Here is a 24,075-nt window from a genome sequence, read left to right on the forward strand (position 1 = left end):
CGATGTTGGGGAAGTCCAGAATGAGGGGTCACAGTTTAAGGATAAAGGGGAAGCCTTTTAGGACCGAGATGAGGAAAAACTTCTTCACACAGAGAGTGGTGAATCTGTGGAATTCTCTGCCACAAGAAACAGTTGAGGCCGGTTCATTGGCTATATTTAAGAGGAAGTTAGATATGGCCCTTGTGGCTAAAGGGATCAGGAGGTATGGAGAGAAAGCAGGTACAGGGTTCTGAGTTGGATGATCAGCCATGATCATACTGAATGGTGGTGCAGGCTCAAAGGGCTGAATGGCCTACTCCTGCACCTATTTTCTATGTTTCCATTATAAACACAAAGTACACTGCAGATGCTGGGGTCAAAGCAACAAGCACAACACACTGGAGGAACTTGGCAGGTCGGGCAGCATCCGTGGAAACAGGCAGTCAATGTTTCGGGCCGAGACCCTTCGTCAGGACTGAAGAGGGAGGGGGCAGGGGCCCTATAAAGAAGGTGGGGGAGGGTGGAAAGGAGAAGGCTGGTAGGTGCTCCATGCTGGTAATTCTCCAATTTATGCTAATTCTCTCCCCCTCCCTTCCCCCATCCTAGTTTCACTCTGCCTCATCCTCCAGCTGGCTATCACCTCTCTCATGATTCTGCCTTCTTCTACTACCCATAGTGCTTTCCCCTTACATTCCTTCTTCACCTTTCTTGCCTATCCCCTCCCTGCTTCCCCTCCCCCACCCCTTGATCTTTCCCCTTACTGGTTTTTCACCCTCCCCACCACCTTCTTTATAGGGCCCCTGCCCCCTCCCTCTTGTTCTGACGAAGGGTCTCAGCCCGAAACGTTGACTGCTCATTTCCACGGATGCTGCCCGACCTGCTGAGTTCCTCCAGTGTGTTGTAGGTGTTGCTTTAAATTCTATTACCCAATCAACAGACAACGCAATAGCCACTGCTCTGCATATCTTCCTTACACACCTAGAGAAGGATGCTTCTGTGAGAATGCTGTTTTTGGACTACAGTTCAGCATTCAACACCATAATCCCATCCAGGCTCGACAGGAAGCTCAGAAACTTTGGCCTTGACCGTGCCTTGTGCAGCTCGATCCTGGACTTCCTGTCAGATTGCCAGCAGATGGTAAGAGTGGGCTCCCTCACCTCTGATCCTCAATACAGGAGCCCTTCAGGGCTGTGTACTATGTCCCCACCTTTACTCCCTGTATATTCATGAGTGGGTGACCACCCACAGCTCTAATCTGCTAATTAAATTTGCCGATGATACTACATTGATTGGCCTCATCTCAAATAATAGCAAGGTGGCCTACAGGGAACAAGTAATTTCTCTGACACAGTGGTGTCAACAAAACAACCTCTTCCTCACTGTTGCAAAAACAAAGGAGCTGGTTGTGGATTCCAGGAGGAAAAGAGACCATCTAACCCCTATTGATGTCAATGGATCTGGGGTAAACATCTTTAAGTTCATCAGCATCCACATCACTGAGGACCTCACGTGGTCTGTACACACCAGCTGTGTGGTGAAAAAGGCACAACAGCACCTCTTTCACCTCAGACAGTTGAGGAAGTTTGGTGTGGGCCCCCAAATCCTAAGAACTTTCTACAGGGGCTCAATTGAGAGCATCCTGACTGGCTGCATCACTGCCTGGTATAGGAACTGTACCTCCCTTAATCGCAGGACTCTGCAGAGGGTGGTGCAGACAGCCCAGTGCATCTGTAGTTGTGAACTTCCCATGATTCAGAGTATTTACAAAGACAGATGTGAGAAAAGGGCCCGAAGGATCATTAGGGACCAGAGTCACCCCAACCACAATCTATTCCAGCTGCTACCATCTGGGAAATGATACCACAGCATAAAAGTCATGACCACCAGGCTCCAGGACAACTTCTTCCACCAGGCCATCAGACTGATGAACTCACACTGATTTGAGTGTATTTCTATGTTACCTTGACTGTTCTGTTTATTGTAAATTACTCTGATTGCACATTAAGATGGAGGCATAACGTAAAGATTTTTACTCCTCATGTATGTGAAGTATGTAAGAAATACAGTCAATTCAATCAACAAAATGTTAGCATCTGTAGCAATGATGGCATTGGTTCAAATATCCTTCAAGGAAAGGAATTTCTTTTTAAATAAAAGTCACTCCGCTTCACAGACTGAGTCAGCATTGCACTGCCCAATCCCAAGAGTTGCAGTCCTTGAAATGCTGGTAAACTCACAATGTTGTTTATGCGGGAGTTCCAGGATTTAGATCCAACAACGAAGGGTGTTACATATCCAAGTCATGATGGTGTGGGGTTCGGAAAGAAACCTGTTTTAAGTGTTAGTGTTCCATGTTTCTGCTGCCTTTGTCCTAGTAGGCAGAAGTTATGGATTTGGAAAGCACTATCCAAGGCATTTTGATGAGTATATTTCAACTACCTGGACTGCCTTTTGTTCAGCTATAAAGCCCATTATAATGCAAGTGTCTTTTAATTATCCTCTGAAAATCATACTGCCACAACACAGCTCCACCACCACCTTTCTCAAGGGTAACGAGGCATAGGCAATAGGATCTGAAAGAGATCCCCGTGGGCCAAAATTGAGGACAAATATCTGAATGCTTATCCTAAAACAGTAAATGCAGTAATTAGCAGTGGAATGGGAGGAATCGTTAGCAAATCAAAATGTCAAGAAGAGGACATATTCCATTTAGCACGAGAGAAATGAGGGGTGCAGGCTAAAGCTTTCACCTTGACCCTTTCCACCCCGCCCAACTCTCAAAAAAAGGCAAAGGATGGAATGCTTACAGCAGAAAAAGAGGCATTTCCAAAAATATTTATAAACTGAATATATATTTGAAAGCAATTTAAAGACTACACAGAGGTTAATCAGATTCTGTTCCTTGCAAGTTCCAAAAAACTCTTCTATTGATACTAATGGAATAAAGGTTAAAAATACAGAAACTGTGGACCTATAGCAGAATGGACTTCTGGCTAACAAAGAGCTGGAGTACACAGTAAACATTTGCACTGGGTAGGATGGTCCATGAAGAAATCCGAGGGGATCAATATTCTTGTGGGCAGGTTTACCAGAGATGTTGGGAGCGGCTTAAATTAATATAGCAGGGGCATGGGAACCAGTATGATAGAGTTGAGGATGAGCCAGCAGGCTTACAAGTAGATGATGGATGTAATATGAATGTAAGGAAGGACAAGCCAGAGACTGGGTACAAATGTCAGACACAGCAGAGTGTTACATGGTACCACAGAAGCAAAATCCAAAAGGGCAAAGGACACAGGACAAAAGGTTCTGTATTTAAATGCACATAGCATTCGGAAAAGGTGGACTAACTCGTGGCACAATTAGAGATTGGTTGGTATGACGTTGTGGGCATCACTGAGTCGTGGCTGAAAGAAGGCCATAGTTGGGAGCTTAACGTCAAAGGACATATTTTGTATTGAAAGGACAGGCAGGAAAGCATAGGCGATGGTGTGGCTCTGTTGGTAAGAGATAGAATTACATCTTTAGAAAGAAGTGACATTCAGTCAGAGAATGTCGAATCTTTGTGGGTTGAGTTAAGAAACTGCAAGGGTAAAAAAAACATTGAGAATCATATATAGGTCTCCAAATAGTAGCCAAGATGTAGGGTTGAGATTGCAAAGGGAGCCAAAAAATGCATATAGTAAGGGTAATGTCACAATTGTAATGGGGGACTTCAATATGCAAGGGAATTGGGAAAATCAGGTTGGTTTCAGATCGCAAGAGAGGGAATTTGTTGAATGCCTACGAGATGGCTTTTTAGGGCAGCTTGTACTTGAGCCTACTAGGGGAAAGGCTATCTTAGATTGGGTGTTGTGTAATCACCCAGATCATATTAGGGAGCTTAATGTAAAGGGATCCTTAGGAGACAGTGATAATAATATGATTGAATTCACAACTGCAATTTGAGAGGGAGAAGCACAAGTCGCATGTATCAATATTGCAATGGAATAAAGTAAATTACAGAAGAGAATTACAGAAGAAGAAACAGGTGGAGGCAACTGTAGCTGACATGGGAAGAAAGGGCATAAGATAGTAAAAGTGAGGGGGAAGTTGGATGATGGGGAAGCTTTTAAAATCCAACTAAGAAAGCTACAGGAAGGGAAAAGATGAAATCGGAGGGCAAACTAGCCAATAATGTAAAGTAGGATACTGAAGTTCTTTTCAGTTATATAACAAGTAAAAGGGAGATGAGAGTTGATATTGAACCACTGGAAAATGACACTGGTGAGGTAGTAATGGGGGACAAGGAAATGGCAGATGAACTTAATAGGTATTTTGCATCTGTCTTCACTATGAAAGACACTAGCAATTTGCCAGAGGTCTGCAAGAGTCAGGGAGCAGGAGTGAGTACCATTCCAATTACAAATGAAAAAGTGCTAAGCAAGCTCAAAGGTTTTAAAGTGAATAAGTCACCTGGGCCAGATGGACCACATCCCAGAGTTCTGAGAGAGGTTGCTGAAGCGATAACAGATGCATTGGCCATGATCTTACCAGAATCAATTGTTTCCAGCATGGTCCTGGAGTTCTGGAAGATTGCAAATGTCACCCCACTCTTTAAGGGAGAAAGGCAAAAGAAAGGAAATTATAGGCCAGTTAGCCTAACCTCAGTGGTTGGGAAAGTGTTTGGGTCTATTATTAAAGATGAGGTTTTGGGGTACTTGGAGACTAATAATAAAATAAGTCAAAGTTAACCTGGTTTCTGTAAAGGGAAATCTTGCCTGACAAATCTGTTAGAGTTCTTCGAGGAAATAACAAGCAGGGTGGACAAAGGAGAGACTGTGGATATCATTTACTGTATTGGATTTTCAGAAGGCATTTGATAAGGTGCAACATAAGGCTGCTTGACAGGATAAAATCCTATGGTGTTACAGGAAACATACTGGCATGGATAGAGGAATGGCTGACAGGCAGGAGGCAGCGAGTGGGAATTTCTATTGGTGTTCCTCGAGGGGTCAATATTGGGACCACTACTTTTCACATTGTTAGTCAATGATTTGGATAATGGAATTGACTGCTTTGTGGCAAAGTTTCCAGACGGAGGAGTAGGTAGTGCCGAGGAAGCAATGTGATTGCAGCAGGATTAGACAAATTAGAAGAATGGACAGAAAAACAGCAGATGGAATACAGTGTTGGGAAATGTATGATAACGCATTTTGGTAAAATGGTGTGGACTATTATCTGAATGGGAGAAGCTCCAAACATCACAGGTGCAGAGGGACTTAGGAGTCCTCGTGCAAGACACCCAGAAGGATAATTTTCAGGTTGAGTCTGTAGTAAGTAAGGCAAATGCAAAGTCGGCATTTATTTCAAGGGGAGTACAATATAAAAGCAAGGAGGTAATGCTGAGAATTTATAAGACTAGTCAGGCTGCACTTGGAGTATTGTCAACAATTTTAGGCCCCATATCTCAGAAAGAATGTGTTGTCATTGGAGAGAGTCCAGAGGAGGTTCACTAGGATGATTCTGGGAATGAAGGGGTTAAAATATGAGGAGCGTTTGGCAGCTTTGGGCCTGTAATCACTGGAATTTATAAGAATGGGTGGGGTTCTCATTGAAAGCCACTGAATGTTGAAAGGACTAGATAGGGTGGATGTGGAGAGCTGTTTCCCATGGTGAGGGTATCCTGAACTAGAGGGCACAGTCTCAAAATTGAGGGGTGCCCTTCAGAACAGAGAGAAGGTGGATTTTTTTTTAAAGCAGAGAGTAGTGAATCTGTGGAATGCTCTGCCACAAACTGCAGTAGAGGCCAAATCTGTTGGTATATTCAAGGTGTAAATTGATTGGTCAGGGCATCAAAGGATATGGGGAGAGAGCGTGTATGGGGTTGAGTGGGACTCAGGATCAGCCTTGACGGAATGGTGGAGCAGACTTGTTGGGCTGGATGGCCTAATTCTGTTCCTATGTCTTCTGGTCATGCTGGAAGCACTGCTATTCATGAGTTACATTCAACAATCAAAACAAAACATCAGCAGATTGCAGAAAATTTTTGTAGGGTGGATGGGGAGAGTAGGGTGGGATGCATGAGAGAAAAATAGTCAACTAGTCAGAATAGAGTAGGATTTACAGGAGCATAGTAATTGAAAAATAAGGGCCAACAAAACTAAATGCCAAATAATACATTTTGGTGCAAAAGCAGAAAAATTATGTCACCTGCAAAATGCAAGTCAGTAGTTTAGAGGAACAAAATGGGTTACCATTTACAAATATACCAATTATTAAAATGCTGCTCCATTACTTGAGTACTGGATTTACTTAAACATAATCAGACACAGTCCACATTGCAGATTATGTCACGAACCCCTCCCTTTGTCTAACCGGTTTCTAAATCTGTTCCAACGAATTGGGACATTCGTACAAGTATCCAATGTGCATTTTCTGTCAGCTAAAGTTATGAGACTAGTTTGGAAAATGCTCAGAGGATGGGATATACAGGTTTCTGTAAAGGTTCCCCTTTCTTTTCAACAAGTTCCTTGTCCACCGGTTCTGTCACAGTAAATCTGTAAGGCTTACACAACAATCTCTGATGCTACACTTGGAGGCTTACATTTCAAACTGAAATATCTATCAGTTGAAACAGTCGATCTGCAGTTAGAACACAAGCATGAAGACTATTTTGTGTACGCATGTGAATTCCATGGTTACGCTTGCAAATCTTGAATGGGGAGTGTTAGTGACTAGGTATATCTTGTGTGTGTTAAGCAAAGACCCACCCTTTTGCACAATCTCAATATATTATTAGAGGCCAGTTTTACTATTCTCTTTGTTGACACATAGGTTTGGAAGCAAAGAGCTGTATCACATTCACTCAGCCCCACCCTCTGCCTTCAACTATTTATGCAGTCAACTGCCTTCAAATAATTGCAACACACACAAAACGCTGGAGGAACTCTGCAGGCCAGGGAGCATCTATGGAAAAGAGTACAGTCGACGTTTTGGGCTGAAACCGGGTGTTGCTCGACTTCCAGCATCTGCAGATTTTTTCTCGCCTTCTAATAACTGACAACTGGCAGTTGTATTTAAGGCCTGTAACTTAACATTAGTGGACTAATTATTGAACTATTGCTCAATTACAGGCAGTATTTTCCAATGAAACAAGGTGGAAGCCAAAGAGGAGTTTGTTGGTTGAATTGGACATCATGCTGCCAAAAGTAGCAACAGAGTTATCGATTAGGCTGCATTATTACAGGGTGTTCCCAGCGTTCATTTGTAAGAAAGGGCAGTTCATTAAGGTCTGCAAGTTGAAGATTGTCCAGTCTTTCCCAAGACCTCAATGCCTCGTATACTGTCTTCTTCCAAGAACCCTTTGTCAAATTTAACCTGGCTAAATGCATATATCATTTAGCCACTAAGCAGCAATTCATCTTTTTCCTAAAAGAGATGCTGAAAATCCACAAAAGCTGAAAAGTAATAGTTATGGAGAAGAGAGTGTGTGATTGTGTAACTACTGTCACAGTTCATCCCCGGTAGCTGCATAACAGAGGCACTCCGATCTACAGGCTAATCCCAGGGATACATACCTGGACAGACACCAACTCAAGTGAAAGAGAACCCATGGTCTGCCTGAAACTGGATCTCCCAGCAGAGCAAACTGTCTGTAAGGGAATACAATAGACAGGCATAGAATAAGCAATGCACTGAAGCTCAGTGCAGCCAACGCCAAGTCCCTGTGGGGAAGGATCACAATATGGACTCCTTAAGCAACTGCACTAGAGTGGGTGGAGAGGACTCGCAACAATGAAAAGGGCCACATGACTGGAATGGTGCCATGCTAGTTTTTACTTTTAAAAAAAGCTTACACTACTGAATCTAACATCCATGAATGCAAAAGTTTCTTGCACTGTCTCTTTATTTGTATATATTTTCTATCATGAATAGAGTTTTTTTTTTAAATTAACAATGTTCTACCGGACATTCAAGAAAAGGCTAATCCAGTCTATAAGCAAGGGGTAAAATAAGGAAAATAAAAGTGGAATGAACATAAATGGCTGATTAATGGTCAGAATGATTACACTCAGCAAGTGCAGGTGTCCCCTGCTTTACGAAGGTTCGCTTTACACCACTTTACAAAAGACCTACATTAGTAACCTGTTTTCGCATTACAAAGAGGATTTTCACTTTTACTAAAATTTTTCCCATATAAATTAATGGTTCTTCACTTTACGCCATTTCAGCTTAAGAAAGGTTTCATAGGAACGTTCTACCTTTGTGGGGGGGGGGGGGGAAATCACCTGTGCTCCTTTTTGTTGCAATCTCAAAGGAAATCTTAAGAGGTGCTGTAACCAAAGTTTCCAAATTTCATTCCACCTACCATTTCCATCAGTGTAAATATTTAAAATTTATTCAGTTTGTAAATATGAATTAAGATAACTCACAGCTGTACCAATGATTCAAATTTGACATATTGATTTTATTTGCAAATGAGTTGCTGAAGAGAACAGTCCCTGCACAGATTGTTCAAATGCAATTCTTCCTTATCCATGTTTTCTTCATTTCTATTGCACCAAGACAACAAAACAATGCAAGTCTGTTTTAAAATGACAGATAAATGGCATCAAGGTACTGCAGAAAAGATGGGTATTTTCTGTAACTGTTCTATTTACCATTCATTTCTGCACAACTATCCAATTTTGGTCAATCAAGAATTAGAGTATGGATGATGAAAACCAACTGAAAGTAAGCCTACTCTGCAAAAGAAAACAGGAGAAAGGCCTCTCTCATTTATTGTTGCACAGTTAACACACTAAAAAACAACTTGAAGGTGGTCCAGTCTGATATGACAACTCTTTAATCCTTTCCATAGAAGCTGACAGATCTGCTGAGTTCCTCCAGCATTTTGTGTGAGTTGCTTTGGCTTTCATATCTGCTTTTCATATCTAATACCTATCTACAATATTTTTAATTGAAATGATTTTCTTCAAATTATTGCCAGTAGGCTGCTTAAAAAAACATTAAATCTGAAGCAAAAACCCAAAGAGGAACATCTCATCTTTTCTCCACAATCAGTATTTAATTCTTTCAGTATTGGCTAGCAACCCAAAGATGTAGTATTCTCTGAAACCCAGTCCAATCATATACCCGTTGAGAAAGAAGACAGCAATCTTGAAATAGCTCATGTTTTACCAAATTTCTTTCAGGGAACATTGAACCATGACATCCGGAATCTATAGGGAATTCTGGAGAAATTTTGGGAACAGTGAGAACGTGGAATTTTGCCCCAAAGCTAAACTGGAGTAGATAAGTCCAGAGGAAATGGCTGAAAAGGATGAGAGTTTGAAAATGGGCAAAGAACTTTAGGTAATTCCATGGTTTCCAGAGAGTTTTTAAAAATGGAGGCTACTCAAGTGTGAATTAGAATTGCAAAATTGTGAAAAGGACTAAAGACAAAAACTCCAGTCATCCCAACATTATAGAATGGACTGTTTCCAGATTTTGTCATAGAGGGAAAAGTTCAGATGAGAAATGGGAGAGGGGCAAGAAATATGCTTGAAAGAACCCAGCAGGTCAAGTAGCATTAGTAGAGGCAAAGGGAAAGCTAAATTTTGGGCTAAGACCCAAGATCCATCAAGTAAAGAGAGGAGTTATTGATGGTGATTCACCGGCTATGAATGCAAACAAGAATGAAACAGGCAAGACCAGTCCCACCCATCATCTTGGCAAAAGGTAATAGGGGAAGATACTGCATTCAATTATTCCACAGCCTGCAAGCTGAACAAGGAGGAATAGATTACCTTTATCATGTTCACAGAATGGCTTTGATCAACACCATTCATGTACTATGACAGGCTGCCACATGGTAATTAAGTAACTTAAACAGAATTAATGATAAAAATTTTTAAAAATAGACACTTAAGTCATTGAAGGTAGATGAAGGGTGGGCTAGAGTGCAAGCAATGACACACAAAGTGGACCAAGTGGCTCAGTTCTGAACTTTACATTGCATATTACTGCATTAAATGTGTACTGAAAATAATCATTTGTAAATGTAACTTACCAAGCGCCCCTTGGCAGATATCCGTACGTGATGCTCCTCCAATTATAAATTCAGGGTTTGCACACAGATCCTAAAAATAATAAAAAGGATAAGTAGAAAAGTGAAGAAAAAACATTTCTTGAGCAAAGCAAACTGACAGCACAAAATAGCAGATTAATGATTATACTGTATAGTCAGTGAAACTGCACAGAGAGACCTTTCAACACACTGCAATTATGCTGATCTTGTTGCATATTTACCCACAACAGATTCATATCTATACAACCTTTGCCTATTCAAGTAACTGTATAAATGTCACCTATGCAACATGATTGTATCTGACTTCATCACCTCCTCTGACAGCAAATTCCACATATCGACCACTATATTTAAAAACAACTTTCCTTTCAAATCCCATTTAAAATTTCTTCCACACATTAAACTCAAGCCCTTTTTTTCCTGATATGCCTGCTGTGGGAAAAGGATTCTAGACCAACTCAACCTCTATGCCTCTTATCAATTTTATAAACCTCTGTCAAGTTCTCATCAGACTCCTTCACAACATAACTAAAGGACACCAATCCTGGTGAACCTCTGCACTCTCTCCAGCTAATCAATTCTGTTCCTCTAGTGTGGCAACCAGACCTGCACGGAATACTCCAAGTACAACCAAGCTGGTGTTTGGTAACGTTACAACATAGCATCCCAGCTTTCATTCTATGCCTCATCTATGATGGAGGCATGCTATATGGCTTCTACACTGGAGCTGACACTTTCAGGGAACTATCAACCCAAATAGAGGGACCTTGAAGTTCATTAGTATTTCGTAGCTGTACCTTACCATTTCTATCTCCTCTCATTTGATTACTTCACCTCACATTTGTCACAATTAAATTCTATTTACTAATCTTCCACACAGCTTTCCAGCTGATCCACATTCAACTATAGCCTTAAACAATTTTGCAATTCCACGTAATTAATATACAAAATTACAAAACAGGGATCCAACATTAATTCCTGCAGTGCACCATTGGTCACTGACTTCCAATGAAAAACATCCTCCCACCACGCCAATTTTGATTTAATCAGTCAGCTCAATATGGATCCCAGGTGCTTTATAATCTTCTGGGGAGGACTTCATGTGGGACCTCACTGATGTCCAAGTAGATAACATTACCATCTTGCCTTCAATCAATCTTCTTAGTTACCTCCTTAAAATTACTCAGATTAATGAGGTTGAATATTACCTACACAGAGCCATGCTGATAATCCATGCTTAGTCCTTGCATACGCACATGTATAAAATTTTACCAATTAGAATTTTTCCAAAAATGTCAGTACTTCAGAATAATTGAGCACTGCTATCTAACATACAACACGCAAGCGTCCCAACAGGTTCTTTGACTAGTTCCCTTACTAAATCTAGACATATAATAGTCCTACATCTCATTCATTTCAATCAGCTTAATGAATAGGCAAGACCATTTTTGTTTAAAATACTTAGTTTAGCTTTGATGTAAATCTTTTAGAATATTGTTAATTATAATCACTTTTTAAATGTTTCAGAACACTGGGAATGTCTAATAGTTGTAAAAAGTTTCAGTGGCTTTAATGAGGAGATAAGGCAAATTCCTCAATCAAAATCCCTCAGACGTTCCAGAAACTGGTCCTCAGACAAGCACTTCAGATGTTTGAGCGTGGCAGGCCAGCCTAATAAAATTACATCACATCCACAAAAAAATCCTATCATTTGCCCAATGTGCAACTTATTTCACCCATGCACAGGGGTAAATACACAATTAATGCTCAGAGTGGATATAACCAGCAGTACATCAACCTGTGCAATTTCAGATCTTAGTTAACATATTTGATATAAAAACTCCTGATCTTTTTGAAAAATATGAAGTTTTTTTCTGACTATGAATCAGGGATATTTCAATTTTTTTTTTAGAAAGACTGCAGCTTCCAATTTAAACAAAAAAACTTGAAAAACAGGCATAACGTTGCAAATTGTTAAGAGAGCATTATCCAACCAATTCAGACTTCTTAATGTATTTACATCACCAGTCTTCATTTAAAAAGCAGTCAGCAATATTTACGGAGGTGAAACTGCAGATTGAAATACACCTGCTACACCTGTCCAAGAACAAAAAGGCTACAAGACTACCAGCTTTTTAAAAAATATATATTTTAGATGCCTTGTCTAATATTTCCACCATCATGACTCAGCAATAGTTGGGTGTAGAAAGGGAGGACGATAACAGGGCCCTGTGGAGGATTTTATCGAATGGTGCAAGCTGAATCGTCTGCAGCTGAACATCAGTAAGACAAAGGAAATGGTGACGGACTTTAGGAAGACTAAGCCTGCAATGATCCCTATTAGCATTGATGTGGATGTGGTGAGGACTTTAAAATTGCTGGGGTGCACCTGGATGACAGACTCAAGTGGAGCACCAACACAGAATCTGTGTACAAGAAGGGCCAGAGTCACCTTTAAACTTCCTGAGGTGACTGAGGTCCTTTGCAGTATGCAGGCCTCTCCTTCACATGTTCTACCAATCTACTGTCATGAGTACAATCTTCTATATGGTGGTGTGCTGGGGCAATGGCAACAACAGGCTCAATAGGAAGGCTGGCTCTGTTATAGGAGTCAATCTGGACACACTGGAGGCTGTGGTAGAACAAAGGACCCTATGGAAAATCCTGGCGATTCTTGACAATGTTTCTGACCCTCTGTAGGCCACCTTGACTGAACGGAGGAGCACCTTCAGTAACAGACCAAGACAACTACGCTGCTCCAAAGAGGTAATTCTTTCCCCTTGGCCTTTAGGTTCTATAATGAGTCAAGCTGTAGCTGGCAAAGTGATGACCCTCTCCAGTTAAACTGTTTAAAGTAACTTATTTTTTATTCTTTCTTACTGCTCTTCCAATATTTGCATGTCTATGCACCTGTAATACTACTGCGACACTGTAATCTCCTTTGGGATCAATGAAGTATCTATCTCTTGGTGCAGTGGCACATCCGGATCACAGTTCTAGTGCCTGTTACTTCAACTGTCTTCACTCTCCTTTTTTAGGAGTTTAAGGAGATTTGATATGTGACCAAAGACTCTTTCACATTACTACAGAAGTATGGTGAAGAGCTTTCTGACAGGTTGCATCACAGCCTGGTGCAGAGCCCGGATGCACAGAATGACAAGAGGTTGCAGAGAGCTGTCACATCAGCCAGATCCATCTTGGCCACAATACTCCCCACCACTCAGCACATCCTGGAGAGACAGCAACGTCACTGAGAACCTTCATCATTCAGTGTATTGTCTCCTTTCTTATCAGGGAGAGGGCCCACACTCAAATGATTCAGAACTGTTTCTTACCCTACACCCTCAGTTTTCTGAACAATCCAAGAATACTACCTCTATATTCATTTTTTGTACTATTTTTGGTAATTGTATGTTGTTGTGCTGTAAATGTCTCCACACATAAATCAATAATAAGTCTGATTCTGCTCAGAGTGGAGTTTACATGCTCTTACTACCAAGTGGGCCGCTTTCCCCAACTCTCCATTTCGCAAAATCGAGCAGGTTGATTAACTATAGTGTGCAGGAAGTGATGATATATTTGGGGAGAATAAAGTGCCATTAATTAAATAGGTACTTGGTGGTCAGGGCTGACCCGATGGGCGAAGAGCTCGTTTCCGTGCGACTTGACGGAATTGTCTAATATTAGACCAAGGCCGAGCTCCTTCTGTTGGCGAGAGGAGAAGGTTACTGCAGTGGTCTGGGTACAAACTTGGGGCGTCACTCAAAAATTCTCCGCACGTTATTTACAAGGAATAAGAACCGAATGTATACATTAAAATGATCTTTTATCGCGCTTTTAAGATCTCTAATGCGAAACAGAATTGGTTCACCATATAACATCAATGAGACACTGGAGTGCAGTGGGGAGTGTACGGGCACAGAAAACTTGACACAAAGTGAAATTCTAATTATTGCAGTTTACCGATAAACTACGTGTTGTTCCATTGCATAATATACTATTGCACTTTGGATCAAGCTCCCCTTAAATTCACCCTTTCCGTGAAGTAGTTATCATCCCTCGATAAAGCATTTACAGCAGGGAGCGGTTCCGTTCTTGCTGGATGTGGAGGTATCGAGATTACTGTAAGGATAAGAACTGAGTTTCCAGGAGCACAGTCCCGCGGAGGAGTCAACTGTACGTAAATCTACGTTCACTTGTTTATTTTATAACTGTGTTCAGATTAGTTTATTACGTACACCGAAGTACAATTAAAATCGTTGTTTCCGTGGATTCACAAGGTATACTCTGACAAATGCTTTAGGGCTTTACATTAAAATCTTTTACTCTGGCATTTGTAAGGGATCGAGTTTTTTCTAAACAAACAGAAATCGAAAAGTTTACAGGTATAGCAATCGCGCAGTACTTGGCGCAACAGGGACTCTGCCTACACATATCCTGGAAACAAACTCGTAGGTGCGCCAGTTACGCATAATTTTCTACGTAATAAGACAAACAAGTTGAAGTTAGTAAGCAACCCTCTTGTATTACATTTCAAACAGCAGAAGATATAACTAAAACAAATTAAGACATTTAATAGCAAGAATGTATTTTAAAGGAAAATTCATACTCCCGGGCGTTTCCACTCCACGTCTCTAACTTTGAATGAACCAGGTCCGAGTTCATTGTAGCCCAGGGATGAAGGACACGCGGGGAAAGACTCATCACAGAACAGGCTTCCCGTTTCCAAGCACTGCTGTCGGAGCGCTTCATAATCCTGTTTGAGAAATTTCACAGGTTGCTCCCAGGAGCCGATTCCGGCCGCACGCTCCCTGCACTTCTTGATACGAGACGCCATTCCTGACATTATGAGAGCCAATCCACGGGGGGCACACTACTCAATCAGAAAACGCGTACAAATCTGCCTTCTCTGGAAGGAAAGTGCCTCGCAGCTTTTAAAGAGACAGCTGATGCACGATTTGGCTGTATCTGCGGCAGTAGCTGCATAAAAGAGGTACCCACCCATCTCCTGATTTTCATAAACCAATCTACCGCCCATTGCCAAATATAATCTCAACCCAGTCAGAATGTGGAAAGAGAGATGGAATTAAAGGTTGGCCAGCAGGATGAGTTCAATTGACAGGATGAATCTTATTTCCATTCATTTCACGCACCGCATTGTCTTTCAAAAGAGATTAAAGTCTAATATCAGAGAATAAAACAATTGGGGAAATCACAACAAGAGCAATTTTCAGGGTCTATTGGTCAGTTTAATTGAATTAGATAAACCCCCACTTGGGACAAGGATGTCATCATGACCACTGGAGACTCAAGAGGCTGTAGATGTTGGAATCCCGAGCATCAGTCTGTCAGAGGAACGGTTGACTGTGATCAAAACCATCCGAGAGACAGATGGTGATATAGAAGTCTTAATTCATCACAACAAGCAGGCATAAATGTGGAGAAAAGAGTAGCCAACGTTTCGGGCCGAGACCCTCCATCAGGAAAGGTCTCGGCCCAAAGCGTTGGCTACTCTTTTCTCACGGATGCTGCCTGGCCTGCTGAATTCTTCCAGCATTGTGTACGTATTCTTTGACCCACAGCATCTGCAGTTGTATTTTTGTGTGATAATTGCGGAGACACTTTTAGTGGAGACTCACAAATCCAAAGATACATCACATTTTAATACCTTTAAAATCAAAGACAAAAGTAGGAAAATCAACAATGACATCATTTACCTCAATCCTTTAGATTGACGTATGGTTCCTTTGAGATACATACCAGAAGCACATTGTAATTGATTAGACCCTTCTGAAGGTCATTTGGGAGAAACTAATTAGAACAAATATTATAAAAGCCTTTGACAACAGAGATCCAGGCACCCAAATACAATGTTGCCAGGCTGTCTCTGAGTACCCAAATATGGTAAATACACAAAAACTATTGATGGCCTCTAACTGTGACCATGTTAGATATGCTGAGTGAGAACATCAGTCTGGTCTGCCAGCTTGAACTCGGTCACAATGGTGCAAATCACTTAGCCCAAATTGTCTGGTTTGATGTAGGGCAATTAACACAACCCCATTGTCTTAACGTTTGGCTGTTGCATAACGTTTTGGCTCTTAGCCTGTGGGCCAGTTTAGCTTCAATTTACTGATTGCAATTTCTAATAAGAACTAGAGGCTAATGACAAACAACCTGAATATATTTACATTTACAATAAGAACTGAAGACTGGTTCTTGTTTGAATTAATATTTACTTTATCCACATAACTTGAATAGCAGCAAGGGCCTTGCCACAGTGGCACACCCCCCTGGACCGTCCTTTCGATCGCTGATCCAACCACTGGAAAGGGCCAGCTTATTTGTGCTCATTCCCCGTTCAGCTGGGGTAACACTGTGTGTAATTTCTTCTTTTTTTCTCAGCCTACTTTGCCATCAAGGTTGAGGAACTTGATGTCCCCGTCTTAACTTGGATCATTCCCAGCTATTTCCCCAATATCTTTCTATTTCGATCTAATCATCTACCTCCAAGACCAGCCTTCAGCATAATTACTGTTACACTTTGAACTTTATTCACGGTCTCTCTCTGTCTCCTGCATTCGTTTTCATCTGTGGGTCTACTTCCATCAGGTGTGGTCAGATGTGATGCAGCAGGCTGGTGTTCATCAGATTCACTGTAATGACTCTTTTAAAGGGTGGAGTTGATCCCCTGTTCTGTCTGTCAAGTTGACAAAAAGGTGATTCATACAGTTTAACCTGAGTCCAGTATTTCCACTGACTGCCTTGCCAGGTCTGTACACAAACACAGGAGTTACTTGTCAGAGGTACCACCTATAGTCCTACCCATTTAGAAGTGAACCTTGCCTTTTCGGGCAGCTTGCTTAATATGACTACATCCTGGCTGTGGGAGGATTACTCTCTCTCCATCTGGCTCTCTCTGATCAGCAATGTGTTGCTGTGGTTTTGCTCGGTCCTTCAACACTTTACACACTGGATCATTTTACCCCTACAAGTTCCAGGTTCTCACTACCCATAATCACCCCGTAAAGGAGTCACATTGCTTGCCCCATCAGTAATTCACAGGGGCTAAGATCCAGCGTGCCATTTGGGGTTGCTCTTAATCTCATCAGGATTCCATCAACCTATGTCTTTCTTGTCTCTGTTGCGGCTTTAGCTCAGGAAGTTTTGATAGTTCGGTTCAACCTTCCTACAATTCCTGAGCTCTGAGTGTGATAAGGCATGTGGAATCGCTGTTAAATCCCTAACGGATTGCACACTTCCTTCATCACTTTCTCTGTGAAATGCTCCCTGCCAGGGCTGGGGTTCAGCACCTGGAGAGGATTTTCTGAGCTGAAATCTATGCTGCTGTGCGGGTGGTACAATCTCTCATTGCGAAAGCCTCCACCCACTGGGTGAAGTGATCCATGATAATCAGACTGTAGCTTTTCATAGAGACGTAGAAAACCTACAGCGCAATACAGGCCCTTCGGTCCACAATGCTGTGCTGAACATGTACGTTAGAGATTACCTAGGGTTACCCATAGCCCTCCATTTTTCTAAGCTCCATGTACATATCTAGGAGTCTCTTAAAAGACCCGATCGTATCCGCCTCCACCACTGTCACCGGCGGCCCATTCCATGCACTCACCACTCTCTGCATAAAAAACTTACCCCTGACATCTCCTCTGTACCTACTCCCAAGCACTTTAAAACTGTGTCCTCTCATGTTAGCCCTTTCAGCCCTGGGAAAAAGCCTTTGACTATCCACATGATCAATGCCTCGCATCATCTTACATCTCTATCAGGTCACCTCTCAACCTCTGTCGCTCCAAGGAGAAAAGGCTGTTTGCTCAACCTATTCTCACAAGGCATGCTCTCCAATCCAGATCTCCTCTGCACCCTTTCTATCTTTTCCACATCTTTCCTGTACTGAGGCAACCAGAACTGAGCATAGTACTTCAAATGGGGTCTTGACCAGGGTCCTATATAGCTGCAACATTACCTCTTGGCTCCTAAACTCAATCCCACGGTTGATGAAGGCCAACGCACTGTATGCTTTCTTAACCACAGAGTCAATCTTCAAAGCAGCTCTGAGTGTCCTGTGGACTCCGACCACAAGGTCCCTCTGATCCTCCACACTGCCAAGGGTCTTACCATTAATACTATATTCTGTCATCACATTTGACCTACCAAAATGTAGCACCTCACACTTAACTGGGTTGAACTCCATCTGCCACTTCTCAGCCCAGATTTGCATCCAATCAATGTCCCACTGTAATCTCTGACAGCCCTCCACACTATCCACAACACCCCCAAGTTTTGCGTCATCAGCAAATTTACTAACCCATCCCTTCACTTCCTAATCCAGGTTATTTATAAAATCATGAAGAGAAGGGGTCCCAGAACAGATCCCTGTGGCACACCACTGGTCACAGATCTCCATGCAGAATATGACCCGTCTACAACCACTCTTTACCTTGTGTGAGCAAGCCAGTTCAAGATTCACAAAGCAAGGTCCCCTTGGCTCCCATGCCTCCTTACTTTGTCAATAAGCCGTGCATGGGGTACCTTGTCAAATGCCGTACTGAAATCCATATACACTACATCCACTGCTCTACCTTCATCAGTATGTTTGGTCACATCCTCGAAAAATTCAATCAGGCTCACAAGGCACGAGCTGCCTTTGACAAAGCCATGCTGACTATTCCTAATCATATTATGCCTCTCCAAATGTTCTTAAATCCTGCCTCTCAGGATGTTTTCCATCAATTTACCAACCACTGAGGTAAGACTCACTGGTCTTTAAGTTCCTGGGCGCTCTCTGCTCTCTTTCTTGAATAAGAACACAACATCCTGCTTTTTGGCAGGGGCCCCATGAACTCCACCAGATTGTTTTCTCAGGGCCCCTCTGCCATGGCTGGTTTGTTAGTTGCCCCTTCATTCCCCATCAGGGTTATATTGGGCACAAACGATAAATGTATGACAAAATTTCTCAACGCCTCTTCCCATCCCAGGCCATCACCAAGTGCACTTGAGGGTCATGACCATACCTTCCCTGATGCATCATCCCATGATAGCGGTACCTACCTAAAATATGCTGGCGCTGCTACTAATCCTTCCCCCTGCATCCAGCTGATCCCTCCTTTGCTCCTTCTCTTCCCCACTTGTCCTTCTCCTCTGCCTCCACATCCCCATATTGTTTTACTAGATTGACTTTGAAAGGTTTTCCTTCTACGCTGGCAATTTCTGTTGGTTGGTGTTCTTCTGCTGCTCTTTTTGCCCTGAGGTCTGCCCAGTTTTCACTCTCTGGTGAGCCTTTACTTTAATCTCTACTACCTCTGCAGACAACTTCACTGCCTCCAGCAGTTTTAGGTGTGCACACGGGATACTTGTGCCCGTTGAGGTGCCCATGCACTATGCCATCAGGAGATCCTGCACCACCCTAAAAGCATACTTGCTGTCTGTGTATATGCTCCCGCAGGTAATTTCTGTTCCATCAATGTCACTGTGGCCCATCCAGTCTGTGGCTTCCCATCTATAGTATGTACCTTCAATTCCCATCTATAAAATCTCCTTTACACCAGTATCTTCCTCCTGCTCTATTTTCTGTTGACAATCCTGTGCCTCACCCTCTCTATCATTTGAGAGGTTCACTCCAGTGTCTTGGGGATGTAGAGCTCCCTCCCAAACTGCTCTCTGACAGTCAGTCTCCCTGTATTCAGGAGCTCTACAATGGTGGGTGGGGAGTGTAATGTGAGCTGCCCCACCATCACTGCCGGCTCACAAACCCGCACAGTCCAAGGCTGTAACCCACCAGGGAAGTCTGGCTACACCAGGAGTCTGTTTTGTTGAATAATATGCTGCTGGTCCTTTCGTTTTCCCGTTGTTCTGAGCCGCCACGACATAGCAGTACCTTCCTTCATTGCTGCAGTAAAGGTGAAAGGGTCGTCCCATCTGGATGTCCTAAAGCAGCTGAAGAAACTAGATCTTTCTTAATATCCCTGAAGGCCTTCTCTTCGACTGCCCCTCCCCCCCACTTTACTTCCACCAGAGAGGGCTTCTCTTCTCTCACTAAAACCTGTACTGGGGTCACCAGTGCAGCAAATCCCAGTATGGTTCTGGCTGTAATTGAGCAGTCCCATTACCTTCCTCATTCACCTCACATTAACTGGATGGGGCAAGGATCTAATTGCAGTCCTTCAGTCATCGGACACGTAGGTGAGATAACGTGCCCCAGGTGTTGACCTGTTTGCTTTGCTGCTTGGGCTCTGTGTGGGCTGATTTAAATCCCGGGTGCTGTAATACTTCAGAAATACTATTGCTCCTCAGTGCCCTACTTTATCATTTGAGGTAATTAACAAATCACCTACAAAATGTAGAATTGTACTACTCTTTGGTGTCAAAGGGAACCTTGCCCACGGTCTGTGTCATGACTTTATGGAAAACTGGTGGCTACTGAGGAAACACTGATGCATTCTGTTGTCTTTCTAAGGTGCAGGAAAATTGGTCCTGAGACTCAGGAGAAAATGGCCACCCCTAGAATCGATTAGCAATATCTGGGTTGGTGAATATTCTATATGCTGAGGATTGTGGCCAGTCTGTCTGCAATGGGATGCCATTGCGGTGTAGTCTTACTGAGTGCAGTGTAATCTATTGTCAACCAGTAGATCCACCCGGCTACTTTACCGGCCACGTTGGTGAGCTGGTCAAAGCTAATCAATAAGCTCCTAGGCTTAGCCTCAATACCTCCTTGTGCAATTGGATCCTTGAATTTTTCCACTTGCAGACAGACCCCAATCGGTTTGGACTGGCAACAACATCTCCTCCACAGTCTCCACCAGCACAGGTGTACAGAAGTGTTTAGCCCCCTGCTCTACTTGCTTTACACTCGTGACTGTGTGGCCAAGCACAGCTCCAATGCCATGTTCAAGTTTGCTGCTGATACCACTGTTGTAGGCCAAATCAAAGGTGGTGATGAATCAGCACCCAGGAGGGAGATCGAAAATCTCACTGAGTGGTGTCATAACAATATCAGCAAGACCAAGGAGCTGATTATTGACTTCACGAGGAGGAAACCAGAGGTCCATGAGCCAGTCCTCACTGAAGGATCAGAGGTGGAGATGGTCAGTAACTTTAAATTCCTTGGTGTTGTTATTTCAGAGGAACTGTCCTGGGCCCAACACATGTGCAATTACTAAAAAGCCACAGCAGTGCCTTTGCTTCCTTGGGAGTTTACAGAGATTCAGCATGATATCCAAAACTTCGAGTAGCTTCTATAAATGTGCACTGGAGAGTATATGGACTGAATGCAACACAGCCTTGTATGAAAACATCATGCTCTTAAACAGAAAATCCGATAAAAAGTAGTCCATTATGGGAATGTCCATTGAGCATACCTACATGAAATGCTGTTGCAGGAAAGAAGCTTCTATCATCAGGGACCCCCACCACCCAAGTCATTTTTTCTTTGTCCTGCTGCCATCAGGAAGAAGGTCCAAGAGCCTCAGGAATCACACCACCAGGTTCAAGAACCGTTATTACCTTTCAACCATCAGGCTCATGAACCAAAGGAAATAACCTCGCAATACTTCACTTGACCCATCATTGAAATGTTCCCCAAGCTATGGACTCACTTTCAAGGACTCTTCTTCTCAAGTTCTCAATATTTATTGTTACTTATTCAGTATCATTATTTATTTATTTTTCTATTTGCAGTTTGTAGTCTTTCGCTCACTAGGTGATCGCCCAATATGGTGCAGTGTTAAATTATAACCATATAACAGTTATAGCACAGAAACAGGCCATCTCGGCCCTTCTAGTCTGTGCCGAACGCTTATTCTCACCTAGTCCCACTGAACTGCACTCAGCCCATAACCCTCCATTCCTTTCCTGTCCATATACATATCCAATTTTACTTTAAATGACAATATTGAACCTGCCTCTACCAATTCTACTGGAAGATCGTTCCACACAGCTACCACTCTCTGAGTAAAGAAGCTCCCCCTCATGTTACCCCTAAACTTTTGCCCCTTAACTCTCAACTCATGTCCTCTTGTTTGAATCTCCCCTACTCTCAATGAAAAAAGCCTATCCACGTCAACTCTATCTACCCCCTCACAATTTTAAATACCTCTATCAAGTCCCCCCTCAATCTTCTACACTTCAAAGAGTAAAGACCTAACTTATTCAACCTTTCTCTGTAACTTAGGTGCTGAAACCCAGGTAACATTCTAGTAAATCTCCTCTGTACTCTCTCTATTTTTTTGACATCTTTCTTATAATTCGGTGACCAGAACTGTTCACAATACTCCAAATTTGGCCTCACCAATGCCTTGTACAATTTTAACATTACATCCCAACTCCTATACTCAATGCTCTGATTTATAAAGGCCAGCATACAAAAAGCTTTCTTCACCACCCTATCCACATAAGATTCCACCTTTGGGGAATTATGCACCATTATTCCTAGATCACTCTGTTCTACTGCATTCTTCGATGCCCTACCATTAACCATGTATGTCCTATTTGGATTATTCCTATCAAAATGTAGCACCTCACATTTATCAGCATTAAACTCCATCTGCCATCTTTCAGTCCACTCTTCTAACTGGCCTAAATTTTTCTGCAAGCTTTGAAAACCTACTTCATTACCACAATGCCACCTGTCTTAGTATCATCTGCATTCTTACTAATCCAATTTACCACCCCATGATTCCAGATCATTAATGTATATGACAAACAACATTGGACCAAGTACAGATCCCTGAGGCACACCACTAGTCACCGGCCTCCAACCTGACAAACAGTTATCCACCACTACTCTCTGGCATCTCCCATCCAGCCACTGTTAAATCCATTTTACTACTTCAATATTAATACCTAACAATTTAACCTTCCTAACTAACCTTCCATGTGGAATTTGTCAAAGGCCTTACTGAAGTCCATATAGACAACATCCACTGCTTTACCCTTGTCAACTTTCCTAGTAACCTCTTCAAAAAATTCAATAAGATCTGTCAAACATAACCTTCTGCGCACAAATCCATGCTGACTGTTCCTAATCAGACCCTGTCTATCCAGATAAGTATATATACCATCTCTAAGAATAATTTCCAATAATTTACCCACCACTGATGTCAAACTTACAGGCCTATAATTGCTAGGTTTACTCTTAGAACCCTTTATAAACAATGGAACAACATGAGCAATATGCTAATCCTTCAGCACCATCCCTGTTTCTAATGATATTTGATTCACTTATAGTTATTATTCTATGTATTTATTGAGTATGCCTGCAAGAAAATGAGTCTGAAGATTGTATATGGTGATATATATACTTTGAAGATAAATTTTCTTTAAACTTTGGTTATCGAAGAAGTCTCCTTTAGTATACCCTGATGTTTCAATTCTGTTACTATACTTTGAATAGCTATCAGTGCATCAGCTTTTATAGGATAGAGTCAGGGGGTTGGTTGATGGTGCAGTGAAGTCAGCATCGGACTCCGGAATGGAGGTTCCCAGGTTCGAATCCAGTCGGGCTGTTCCCGAGTATGCTTTCCATCCGTGCCAGGTTGAGTGTTGAGCTTGCAACTCGACTTGGAAAATAAAGAAAAATACTGGGAAATGTCTGTGTGAGGAGTGGTGCGCCACACAGTCTTTCGTTCCGCACCTTGTGAGGCATGAAAATACCCGACGCTGACCTCTCAGGCCTGAGTTGATGTTGTCGTCATCATCATCATTGAAAAGTACAGCACAGAAACAGGCCCTTTGGCCCATCTAGTCCTTTCTGAACTATCTGAACTGCCTACACCCATCAACTTGCACCAGGACCATAGTCCTCCATATCCCAACCATCCATGTACCTATCCAAACATCTCTTAAACATTGAAATCAAGCTTGCATGCATCACTTGAGCCAGCAACTCACTCCGCACTCTCACAACCCTCTGAGTGAAGAATTTTTCCTTTATGTTCCCCTTAAACCTCTCACCTTTCACACTTAACCCATAACCTCTAGTTGTAGTCTCACCCAACCTCAGTGGAAAAAGCCTGCTTGCATTTAGA

The 24,075-nt window shown here is 42.4% G+C and overlaps 1 protein-coding gene across 1 annotated transcript in view; it reads right to left on the reverse strand.

The window, feature by feature from the left end:
- The window catches only part of LOC132402724 (calpain-2 catalytic subunit-like), a 99,624-nt gene extending 84,748 nt beyond the window's left edge, over positions 1-14,876 (reverse strand). Inside the window, exons 1-2 of the mRNA XM_059985689.1 lie at positions 14,640-14,876; positions 10,013-10,082 (exon numbers count right to left, since the gene is read on the reverse strand). Coding sequence (XP_059841672.1) covers positions 10,013-10,082; positions 14,640-14,876 — 307 coding nt within the window. The remainder of the gene's footprint in view (positions 1-10,012; positions 10,083-14,639) is intronic.
- Positions 14,877-24,075: the final 9,199 nt, after the last annotated feature.

The sequence above is a fragment of the Hypanus sabinus genome, chromosome 12 (genome assembly GCF_030144855.1).
Source record: "Hypanus sabinus isolate sHypSab1 chromosome 12, sHypSab1.hap1, whole genome shotgun sequence".
NCBI classification, from domain to species: domain Eukaryota; kingdom Metazoa; phylum Chordata; class Chondrichthyes; order Myliobatiformes; family Dasyatidae; genus Hypanus; species Hypanus sabinus.